Source organism: Salmo salar, chromosome 15 (genome assembly GCF_965601325.2).
Source record: "Salmo salar chromosome 15, fSalSal1, whole genome shotgun sequence".
NCBI lineage: Eukaryota > Metazoa > Chordata > Actinopteri > Salmoniformes > Salmonidae > Salmo > Salmo salar.
The window spans coordinates 12,025,123-12,038,004 of NC_138305.1; the positions used below are offsets into that span (position 1 = coordinate 12,025,123).

Consider the following 12,882-nt stretch of genomic DNA (forward strand, 5'->3'; position numbering starts at 1 on the left):
GAGATTGAGTCTGACTTATTAGAAGCCTTGTCTTTTCTTAGAAGAAAAACAACTTAGCTTGTGAACAAAACAATGTAAATATTCAAGAAACAACAAGGACAAAGTCTCACTGACCACCCGCCAACTAGGCTGGTGAAATGGACGTCTTACCCGCCAATGCCAAAATCCACCAGGATTTGGCAGGTTACGAATGTTAATTGTTAGCACTGGGTGGATGTGATCACGTCTGTGTGTTTGGCAGAGAGCCAGCTGTGCAGAGGGAAATGTCAGCCAGGTGATAAATTATGCACTAATGTCACCAGGTGAGTTTATGGATGAGAGGAGACAATCAGGAGATGATTGGCCAGCTAGCTGTAAAATCAACCCAGCATGACACACACACACACACACACACACACACACAGGACAGTAGAGCACGCCTCCGTTCAATAGATCCCTTCGTCGTCGTTGTGAAAAGACAAGATCCTAGCCAGCTTGTTTTGAAATGAACGTTTAACTAGGTCTGGTTTAGACACCGGTCCTGTAGGGCTGGGCCATATGGCCAAAATATAATTTCAAGGTATACATTATATATTTTTTAAATGGATGTTATTTGAGGGTATTTTATGTTTTTGAATAATAAAATTCTACTTTTTCTTTGAGATGCATGACGCGCAGGGCGTTTGGAAAGTATTCTGACTTGACTTTTTACACATTTTTCTACGTTGCAGCCTTGTTCTAAAATTGATTTAAATGTATTTTTCTCATATACCCCATAATGACAAAGTGAAAACAGGTTTCTAGACATTTTTGCAAATGTATTAAAAATAAATAACATACCTTATTTACATAAGTATTCAGACCCTTTGCTATGAGACTTGAAATTGAGGTCAGGTGCATCCTGTTTCCATTGATCATCCTTGAGATGTTTCTACAACTTGATTGGAGTCCACCTGTGGTAAATTCAATTGATTGGACATGATGTTGAAAGACACACTATGTCTATATAAGGTCCCACAGTTGACAGTGCATGTCAGAGTAAAAACCAAGTCATGAGGTTGAAGGAATTGTCCGTAGAGCTCAGAGACAGGATTGTGTCGAGGCACAGATCTGGGGAAGGGTACCAAAACATTTCTGCAGCATTGAAGGTCCCCAAGAACACAGTGGCCTCCATTATTCATATAATCATGTAGACATATACAACATTACTGCTGTTGTATTGTGAAATCTTCAGTCAATACATTTAATTAAATACAAAACATTATAAAAGGAAATGGCTAATAAATAAACAAAATGTACATGGATAATGTTACACTACTTTAAATGTAAATAGTTAAGGGAACTAATGGTCATGGGATGTCCCCCGGCGATGGCAATCATATACATATCTGGCAGTAATATTAGTGGTTTGTCCCTCACCCAGAATAAGCCAGTAATATTAGTGGTTTGTCCCTCACCCAGAATAATCCAGGAATATTAGTGGTTTGTCCCTCACCCAGAATAAGCCAGTAATATTAGTGGTTTGTCCCTCACCCAGAATAATTCAGTAATATTAGTGGTTTGTCCCTCACCCAGAATAATGTCGTTAGTAAATGCAGAGAAGTTGGGAATTGATTGAGATATTTTCTTGAAAAATATATTTTCGGGCCAGATAACAATTTTAGTTTATTCTGTGTTTTTGTTTCATTTTCCCAATTTGTCAAATAGGTACATTTCTGTAACAATTTGATTTCCCTGTGTGTTTGGATAATAGAGTTGTTTAGTGGTTTTAGCAGCTGACAGGGGACTGTCTCAGGGTTCAGCTCTTGGGTTTCCAGTGCATTGAATTATAAAGAGGTTTTGTGGCTTAATTTCAAACGGTGCCACCATTTACTGCCCTTTTATTTAGATTTCCAGATAAAGGGATTCGTCCGAGTTCTGCTCTGCATTACAGTTAAAGGGATTTGTCTGAGTTCCTTTATTTAGGATCATTCTGGATCTACATCTTCTATTGGATTTTTCTCCCAGTACTTATAATCGTAATTACAAGTTGGTAAATCTCGCTCTGTCTCCCCCCCCCCTCGCTCTCTGTCTGCCCCTCTTCAGGAGGAGAGTCATTCTGGGGTAAGCCCTTCAAAGATGAGTTTCGTCCCAACCTGTCCCACACGGGGCGAGGGGTTCTCAGTATGGCCAACTCAGGACCCAACACCAACAAGTCCCAGTTGTGAGTATTCATTGTCTTGTGTCCCAGTTATCCCTCCTTCCTCCTAAAGTGTTCACTTCCCTTCACTGATTTGGAAGGAAATGGCTGGTATCAGAAATGTGGTGGAAACTACCACTAGCCCAAGTCACCACCAATCCAATGCTTTTAAAATTGTGGGAAGCAGTGAACGAGTGTACACTTCAGCATAAAGTGATACTTTTGTCTTATGCGCCCCCTTACCTCCATTACTCTCTCCCCCCTGTAATATAACCTCTCCCCCTTACCTCCATTACTCTCTCCCCCCTGTAATATAACCTCTCCCCCTTACCTCCATTACTCTCTCCCCCCTGTAATATAACCTCTCCCCCTTACCTCATTACTCTCTCCCCCCTGTAACATAACCTCTCCCCCTTACCTCGTTACTCTCTCCCCCTTTTAATATAACCTCTCCCCCTTACCTCCGTTACTCTCTCCCCCCTTTAATATAACCTCTCCCCCTTACCTCCGTTACTCTCTCCCCTTTAATATAATCTCCCCCTTACCTCCATTACTCTCCGCCCTTTAATATAACCTCTCCCCTTTAATATAACCTCCCCCCTTACCTCCATTACTCTCTCCCCCTTTAATATAACCTCCCCCCTTACCTCCATTACTCTCCCCCTTTAATATAACCTCCCCCCCTTACCTCCATTACTCTCCCCCCTTTAATATAACCTCCCCCCCCTTTAATATAACCTCTCCCCTTACCTCCATTACTCTCTCCCCTTTAATATAACCTCCCCCTTACCTCCATTACTCTCCCCCCTTTAATATAACCTCTCCCCTTTAATATAACCTCCCCCTTACCTCCATTACTCTCTCCCCCCTTTAATATAACCTCCCCCCCTTTAATATAACCTCTCCCCCTTACCTCATTACTCTCCCCCCTTTAATATAACCTCCCCCCCTTTAATATAACCTCTCCCCCTTACCTCCGTTACTCTCTCCCCCCTTTAATATAACCTCTCCCCCTTACCTCCATTACTCTCTCCCCTTTAATATAACCTCCCCCTTACCTCCATTACTCTCCGCCCTTTAATATAACCTCCCCCCTTACCTCCATTACTCTCTCCGCCCTTTAATATAACCTCCCCCCTTACCTCCATTACTCTCCCCCTTTAATATAACCTCTCCCCCTTACCTCCATTACTCTCTCCCCTTTAATATAACCTCCCCCTTACCTCCATTACTCTCCCCCCTTTAATATAACCTCTCCCCTTTAATATAACCTCCCCCTTACCTCCATTACACTCTCCCCCCCTTTAATATAACCTCCCCCCCTTATCTCCAATACTCTCTCCCCCTTTAATACTTTAATATAACCTCCCCCCTTTAATATAACCTCCCCCCTTACCTCCATTACTCTCTCCCCCTTTTAATATAACCTCCCCCCTTTAATATAACCTCCCCCCTTACCTCCATTACTCTCTCCCCTTTAATATAACCTCCCCCCTTAACTCCATTACTCTCTCCCCCTTTAATACTTTAATATAACCTCCCCCCTTTAATTTAACCTCCCCCCTTACCTCCGTTACTCTCTCCCCCCTTTAATATAACCTCTCCCCTTTAATTTAACCTCCCCCCCTTACCTCATTACTCTCTCTCCCTTTAATACTTTAATATAACCTCCCCCCTTTAATATAACCTCCCCCTTACCTCCATTACTCTCTCCCCCTTTTAATATAACCTCCCCCCTTTAATATAACCTCCCCCTTACCTCCATTACTCTCTCTCCCCTTTAATATAACCTCCCCCCTTACCTCCATTCCTCTCTCTCCCCTTTAATATAACCTCCCCCCTTACCTCCATTACTCTCTCCCCCCTTTAATATAACCTCCCCCCTTACCTCCATTACTCTCTCTCCCCTTTAATATAACCTCCCCCTTACCTCTATTACTCTCCCCCCTTTAATATAACCTCTCCCCTTTAATATAACCTCTCCCCCTTACCTCCATTACTCTCTCCCCCCCTTTAATATAACCTCCCCCCCTTTAATATAACCTCTCCCCCTTACCTCCATTACTCTCCCCCCTTTAATATAACCCCCCCTTTAATATAATTTCCCCCCTTACCTCCATTACTCTCTCCCCTATAATATAACCTCCCCCCTTATCTCCAATACTCTCTCCCCCTTTAATTTAACCTCCCCCCTTTCTCCATTACTCTCTCCCCCTTTAATTTAACCTCCCCCCTTATCTCCATTACTCTCTCCCCCTTTAATATAACCTCCCCCCTTACCTCATTACTCTCTCCCCCTTTAATATAACCTCCCCCCCTTACCTCATTACTCTCTCTCCCCTTTAATATAACCTCTCCCCCTTACCTCATTACTCTCTCCCCCCTTTAATATAACCTCTCCCCCCTTTAATATAACCTCCCCCCTTACCTCCATTACTCTCTCCCCCTTTTAATATAACCTCCCCCCTTTAATATAACCTCCCCCCTTACCTCCATTACTCTCTCCCCTTTAATATAACCTCCCCCCTTACCTCCATTACGCTCTCCCCCTTTAATTTAACCTCCCCCCTTACCTCCGTTACTCTCTCCCCCCTTTAATATAACCTCCCCCTTACCTCCGTTACTCTCTCCCCCCTTTAATATAACCTCTCCCCTTTAATTTAACCTCCCCCCCTTACCTCATTACTCTCTCTCCCTTTAATACTTTAATATAACCTCTCCCCTTTAATTTAACCTCTCCCCCTTACCTCATTACTCTCTCCCCCCTTTAATATAACCTCTCCCCCCTTTAATATAACCTCCCCCCTTACCTCCATTACTCTCTCCCCCTTTTAATATAACCTCCCCCCTTTAATATAACCTCCCCCCTTACCTCCATTACTCTCTCCCCTTTAATATAACCTCCCCCCTTACCTCCATTACGCTCTCCCCCTTTAATTTAACCTCCCCCCTTACCTCCGTTACTCTCTCCCCCCTTTAATATAACCTCCCCCTTACCTCCGTTACTCTCTCCCCCCTTTAATATAACCTCTCCCCTTTAATTTAACCTCCCCCCTTACCTCCGTTACTCTCTCCCCCCTTTAATATAACCTCCCCCCCTTACCTCATTACTCTCTCTCCCCTTTAATATAACCTCTCCCCCTTACCTCATTACTCTCTCCCCCCTTTAATATAACCTCTCCCCCCTTTAATATAACCTCCCCCTTACCTCCATTACTCTCTCCCCCTTTTAATATAACCTCCCCCCTTTAATATAACCTCCCCCCTTACCTCCATTACTCTCTCCCCTTTAATATAACCTCCCCCCTTACCTCCATTACGCTCTCCCCCTTTAATTTAACCTCCCCCCTTACCTCCGTTACTCTCTCCCCCCTTTAATATAACCTCCCCCTTACCTCCGTTACTCTCTCCCCCCTTTAATATAACCTCTCCCCTTTAATTTAACCTCCCCCCCTTACCTCATTACTCTCTCTCCCTTTAATACTTTAATATAACCTCTCCCCTTTAATTTAACCTCTCCCCCTTACCTCATTACTCTCTCCCCCCTTTAATATAACCTCTCCCCCCTTTAATATAACCTCCCCCCTTACCTCCATTACTCTCTCCCCCTTTTAATATAACCTCCCCCCTTTAATATAACCTCCCCCCTTACCTCCATTACTCTCTCCCCTTTAATATAACCTCCCCCCTTACCTCCATTACGCTCTCCCCCTTTAATTTAACCTCCCCCCTTACCTCCGTTACTCTCTCCCCCCTTTAATATAACCTCCCCCTTACCTCCGTTACTCTCTCCCCCCTTTAATATAACCTCTCCCCTTTAATTTAACCTCCCCCCTTACCTCCGTTACTCTCTCCCCCCTTTAATATAACCTCCCCCTTACCTCCGTTACTCTCTCCCCCCTTTAATATAACCTCTCCCCTTTAATATAACCTCCCCCCTTACCTCCATTACTCTCTCCCCTTTAATATAACCTCCCCCCTTACCTCCATTACGCTCTCCCCCTTTAATTTAACCTCCCCCCTTACCTCCGTTACTCTCTCCCCCCTTTAATATAACCTCCCCCTTACCTCCATTACTCTCTCCCCCTTTTAATATAACCTCCCCCCTTTAATATAACCTCCCCCTTACCTCCATTACTCTCTCTCCCCTTTAATATAACCTCCCCCCTTACCTCCATTACTCTCTCTCCCCTTTAATATAACCTCCCCCCTTACCTCCATTACTCTCTCTCCCCTTTAATATAACCTCCCCCCTTACCTCCATTACTCTCTCTCCCCTTTAATATAACCTCTCCCCCTTACCTCCATTACTCTCTCCACCCATTAGAGAGGCCATGCTGCTGAGATGTCATGACAGAGACATTGACCATACTTGATTGTGTTGTTGTTTCCTTTCCCAGCTTCATCACCTTCCGGTCGTGTCCCTACCTGGACAGGAAACATACTGTGTTTGGAAGGTGACATACATTTCCTTTAAAATATCTCTGTTGTATTGGTTGAATATGTGAAGAGATGGCATGTCTGTGCTCTGGGTACTAGACTGGCCATAGAGCCCTGTTGGTTCTGACCCCGGACCAGAGAGCCCTGTTGGTTCTGACCCCGGACCAGAGAGCCCTGTTGGTTCTGACCCCGGACCAGAGAGGCCTGTTGGTCCTAATGGGCATTAATATGGAGTTCGTCCCCCCTGCTATAACAGCCTCCACTCTTCTGGGAAGGCTTTCCACTAGATGTTGGAACATTGCTGCAGGGACTTGCTTCCATCCAGCCATGAGCATTAGTGAAGCCGGGCAGTGCTGTTGTACAATTTAAGCCTGGCTCACAGTCAGTGTTACAATTCATCCCAAAGGTGTTCGATGGGGTTGAGGTCAGGGTTCTATGCAGGCCAGTCAAGTTCTTCCACACCGATCTCGACAAACCATTTTTGTATGGACCTCGCTTTGTGCACGGTGGCATTGTCATGCTGAAACAGGAAAGAGCCGTCCCCAAACTGTTGCCACAAAGTTGGAAGCACAGAATGTCATTGTATGCTGTAGCGTTAAGATTTCCCTTCACTGGAACTAAGGGGCCCGAACTATGAAAAACAGCCCCAAACCATTATTCCTCCTCCAACAAACTGTACTGTTGGCACTATGCCAAGCAGCTGTCCATACCAGGCGGTGATGCAGCCAGTCAAGATGCTCTCAATGGTGCAGCTGCTTAACTTGTTGAGGATCTGAGGACCCATGCCAAATATCCTGGGGGGAGAAAGAGGCATTGCCATGCCCTCTTCACGACTGTGTTGGTGTGTTTGGATCATTATAGAACCTTTTTTGTATTTATTAAAGATGCTCATTAGCTGCTACCAAGGCAGCAACTACTCTTCCTGGGGTCCAGCAACATTAAGGCAGTTATATACAGTTAAAATATTACACTGAACAAAAATATAAACGCAGTACCATGTTTCATGAGCTGAAATAAAACAATCTCAAATGTTCCGTATGCAGAAAAAGCTTATTTCTCTCAACTTTTTTGCACAAATTTGTTTACATCCCTGTTAGTGAGCATTTCTCATTTGCCAAGATAATCCATCCACCTGACAGGTGTGACATATCAACAAGCTGATTAAACAGCATGCTCATTACACAGGTGCAATTTGTGCTGGGGACAATAATAGGCCTGCTCTAAAATGTGCAGTTTTGTCACACAAAACAATGCCACAGATGTCTCAAGTTTTTAGGGAGAGTGCATATTGGCATGCTGACTGCAGGAATGTCCGCCAGAGCTGTTGCCAGAGAATTGAATGTTAATTTCTCTACCACAAGCCGCCTCAATGTTTTAGAGAATTTCGCAGTACGTCCAACCGGCCTCACAGCCGCAGACCACGTGTTTGGCGTCGTGTGAGTGAGCGGTTTGCTGATGTCAATGTTGTGAACAGAGTGCCCCTTGGTGGCGGTGGGGATATGGTACGGGCAGGCATAAGCTACAGACAACCAACACAATTGCTTTTTATAGATGGTAATTTGAATGCACAGAGATACCATGACGGGATCCTGAGGCCCATTGTCGTGCCATTCATCTGCTGCCATCACCTCATGTTTCAGCATGATAATGCACAGCCCCATGTCGCAAGGATCTGCACACAATTCCTGGAAGCTGAAAATGTCCCAGTTCTTCCATGGCCTGTATACTCACCAGACATGTCACCCATTGAGCATGTTTGGGATGCACTGGATAGATGTGTACGACAGCTTGTTCTAGTTTCCACCAATATCCAGAAACTTCTCACATCCATTGAAGAGGAGTGGGACAACATTCCACAGGCCACAATCAACAGCCTGATCAACTCTATGTGAAGGAGATGTGTCGTGCTGCATGAGGCAAACGGTGGTAACACCAGATACCAAAAGATGCATATCTGTATTCCCAGTCATGTGAAATCCATAGATTAGGGCCTAATTAATTTAAAAGGCACATGACAGCCTGCTTGGAGTTTGCCAAAAGACACCTAAAGACTCTCAGACCATGAGAAACAAGATTCTCTGGTCTGATGAACTCTTTGTCCTGAATGCCAAGCGTCACGTCTGGAGGAAACCTGGCACAATCCCTACGGTGAAGCATGGTGGTGGCAGCATCATGTCGTGGGGATGTTTTTCAGTGGGTGGGACTGGGAGACTAGTCAGGATCGATGCAAAGATGAACGGAGCAAAGTACAGAGAGCTCCTTGATTGCGCTCAGGACCTCAGGACTGGGGTGAAGGTTCACCTTCCAACAGGACAAAAAAAATAAATGAATAACAATTTAATCAGTTTTAGAATAAGGTTGTAGCCTCACAAAGTGGAATAAAGTCAAGGGGTCTGAATACTTTTCCAAAGGCACTGTATGTATGTGTCGCTGTGTGTGAAGTGAAGGTTATTTAGTTTATTTTTCACCTGTTGCACAGGTGAGATGCTGGTAGAAATGAGGATACACAAATTTAAGTTTTCCTGCATTAAAGTCCCCGGCCACTAGGAGCGCCGCCTCTGGGTGATTGTTTTCTTGTTTGCTTATGGCCGTACACAGCTCATTGAGTGCCGTCTTAGTGCCAGCGTTGTTTTGAGATGGTAAATAGACAGCTACGGAAAATATAGATAAACTCTCTTGGTAAATAGTATGGTCTACAGCTGATCATGAGGTATTCTAACTCAGGCGAGCAGAACCTTGAAACTTCCTTAATATTAGAGATCACACACCAGCTTTTAACAAAGAGACACACACACACACACACACACCTCCCCCTTAAGCTGATAACCGACGTTGTGGTTCTGTCCGGCCGACGTGTAGAAAGGAAGCTGTGTGTGTGTGTGTGTGTGTGGTAGTTTTGAAGATATGTTGTCTTGTTTCTTCCCAGGGTGGTGGGAGGCTTCGAGGCTCTGACAGCCATGGAGAACATAGAGGCTGATCCCAAAACAGATAAACCCAAGGTACACACACACACACACACACACACACCAGGGTTTCCGTTAGGAAAATGTGGCGTCGTATATTTAACCAGCAGCGTTTTTAAATTGACTGGACATTGGGTGCGTATGAAATAACATTAGGAATATAGTAATTCATACAGTATTAATAACAGAACATGCAAGTCGAGGAAGCAGTGACATGTGGCCCTTCTTACCCACTTTTGAGGATGTTAAGTTTTACTTTTCTTCAGCCAACAAGACGAGTAACGAACAGCAAAAATCACTAGCCAATGTAAATCTACTATCCCCTACAGTAGAAAAGTTAACCTATTCTATTGGGCAGCTTGTTGAGAATGAAATAGTCTATTCCAAACAGACTCTGGGACAATAGATCCCAGATTCATAAAACCAGTAGGCAGGCCTAGGCTACTGAGAAAAAAAAAGTGTGTGTGTGTGTATATATATGTTAAATTGGTGTCTAATGCAACATCAGAACGTTTAGCTTAAAATGTTGCTAAACAATTTATTCACATTATGTAGGCGCGAGGCAGTAGGCGCGAGGCAGTAGGCGCGAGGCAGTAGGCGCGAGGCAGTAGGCGCGAGGCAGTAGGCAACGCGTGAATGTAAGTTCCATAGTGTAATTAACGGGGAAACACTGTTGTCTAAAGCATGTATACTGTACACGTGTCAATTTAACTCCCTCCGCTAAATTATGCAAATTCACATATAGACTGATGAGCATGATCAAATGTATTTACATAAATGAAGAAATAATAATAAGGCTAAAAAGCATTATTTCACAATGCGATTTTTCTTCTCTTGAACAATGGGCCAGCGGCAATTTTATTTATCGTCTTTTCTTATCTTTTTTTTTTTGGGGGGGGGGGGCCAAAAGCCTGCTATTACCGGCTAATGGAAACTCACACACACACACACACACACACACACACACACACTGTATGGAGCAGAGAAGTACAATAAATATCCCTTGGTTTCTCTCCTTCCTCCGGTCTGTTAGCTGTTGTAATCCCCTGTTCATACCTGTTACCTCTAACTCTCTTTAGTATAAACAGACTCCCAGAACTCAGAGTTGTAACTTATCTACAGCTCTGACTGAAGACGCCAGCGACCACTAACCCAGCGAAGGCTTAAACTATACTCTCTCTCCTCTCTCTTCCTCCGTCTCCAGTCTGAGATCAAGCTGCTGAGTGCCACTGTGTTCGTGGACCCGTATGAAGAGGCAGATGCCCAGGTTAGTTTGTGTTTTTGGGTTTATGATCCATTAAGAGGTTGTCAGTCGACGCCCCCTCACGCGTTTCGACTGGCATCAAACAGCTAACTGACATGTTTAAACAAAACATACAATCAGGAGACCTCAGTTTCTGATGAGCACGGAGTTTGGAAAATACACTACCAATTTGTGTGTGTGTAGATTGCAGCGGAGCGCCAGAAGGATTTAGAGAAGCAAGAAGAGGATAGAGCTCAGACCAGTGTGTCTCAGAGGAAGACTAAAGCAGACCAGGTTCCCAAGACCTTCAAGGCTGGCATAGGGAAATACATTAACCCTGCGACCACTACCACCACGTGAGGACGGACACACACACCACACACCCACCACACCACACACACACACACACATATATATACATATACCACACACACACACACCCCCACCACACACACACAATTAACCCGGTGTGTGTGTGTAGGAAGCGTCCAGCAGCAGAGGACAGCGGACCGTCCAGCAGTGGGGCGACCAGCGGAGCCAAGAAGGCCAAAGGAAAGACTGGCTTTGGAGACTTCAGCTCCTGGTAACTCCATGGACACACAGCCCCTTGGACTAGCTCATGGACTCCTTCTGTGTCCCAAATGGCACCCTGCTCCCTATATAGTGCACTACTTTAGACCAAGGCCCATAGAACACTGTAGTTCTGGTCAAATATATAGGAAATTAGGTAACCAGGCTTTGGTTAAAAGTAGGGAATAGGCTTCCATTCTGGATGTACCCCCTGGTACCCTGATGATATTACCCCCCCCTGCCATTCTGGATGTACCCCCTGGTACCCTGATGATATTACCCCCCCCTGCCATTCTGGATGTACCCCCTGGTACCCTGATGATATTACCCCCCTGCCACTACCACTCACCCCCTGGTACCCTGATGATATTACCCCCCTGCCATTCTGGATGTACCCCCTGGTACGCTGATGATATTACCCCCCTGCCACTACCACTCACCCCCTGGTACCCTGATGATATTACCCCCCTGCCATTCTGGATGTACCCCCTGGTACCCTGATGATATTACTTCCCTGCCATTCTGGATGTACCCCCTGGTACCCTGATGATATTACCCCCCTGCCACTACCACTCACCCCCTGGTACCCTGATGATATTACCCCGCTGCCATTTGCCTCTCATGGACATTTTTTATTTTTTTATTTTCTGAGTCGTGAATTATATAGAATGTTGTCTTTCACTTAGTATGACATCAAATAATGTTGGCTTTCTAATGATGCATTTGTTTTTTTTTATTTGTGTTTTTAATAAATTCAAGTTTTTCCAGTATTTCTTTTGATTTTATTTATTATAGCTTCACAATTTGCACAAATTCTTATCTTTCATCGGTTTGTTGCTGTTTTTCAAATGGCACCCTATCCCCTATATAGTGCACTACTGCCCTATGGGCCCTGGTCAAAAGTAGTGCACTATATAGGGCAGGGGTCAGCAGCAGGCGGCCCGTAGGGCAGGGGTCAGCAGCAGGCGGCCCGTAGGGCAGGGTTCAAATTATCCCCCCCCAAAGTAAAAAAATATATAAATAAATTGCTGGATAGAAAAAAATCAAGAAAGACTAAGACCAAAAAGTGTTTAATTTCAGAAAGTATTCCCACAAATAAAATGTAAAGATATGTGATCGTGTGTCAATGTAATAAAGGTATGACATGATTGTATTAGAAAATACCAATCCCTTTTGGGGCTTTTAGTTGTGGTCAATTTAGTGTTTTAAATTATTATAATTAAGTTCTGGCCACCATGCTGACAAAAATCAGCCCGAGGCTGAATCTAGTTGGGGCCATTTGGGACAGTTTGTCTCAAAGATCGGCTATGAAAAAGCCAACTGACACTTACTCTTGTGTTACTGACTTGTTGCACCCTCGACAACTACTATGATTATTATTATTTGACAATGCTGGTCATTTATGAACATTTGAACATCTAGGCCATGTGCTGTTATAATCTCCACCCGGCACAGCCAGAAGAGGACTGGCCACCCCTCATAGCCTGGTTCCTCTCTAGGTTTCTTCC

General features: G+C 44.5%; 1 protein-coding gene across 2 annotated transcripts in view; it reads left to right on the plus strand.

The window, feature by feature from the left end:
• Positions 1–12,144, plus strand: part of ppil2 (peptidylprolyl isomerase (cyclophilin)-like 2) — a 31,348-nt gene extending 19,204 nt beyond the window's left edge. For both annotated transcript variants that reach the window (NM_001173961.1, XM_014143567.3), the window contains exons 15-20: positions 2,065–2,182; positions 6,559–6,615; positions 9,525–9,597; positions 10,766–10,828; positions 11,009–11,160; positions 11,286–12,144. In NM_001173961.1, the coding sequence (NP_001167432.1) occupies positions 2,065–2,182; positions 6,559–6,615; positions 9,525–9,597; positions 10,766–10,828; positions 11,009–11,160; positions 11,286–11,391 (569 nt within the window). In that variant the 3' untranslated portion in view covers positions 11,392–12,144. The remainder of the gene's footprint in view (positions 1–2,064; positions 2,183–6,558; positions 6,616–9,524; positions 9,598–10,765; positions 10,829–11,008; positions 11,161–11,285) is intronic.
• The last annotated feature ends 738 nt before the right edge of the window (positions 12,145–12,882 follow it).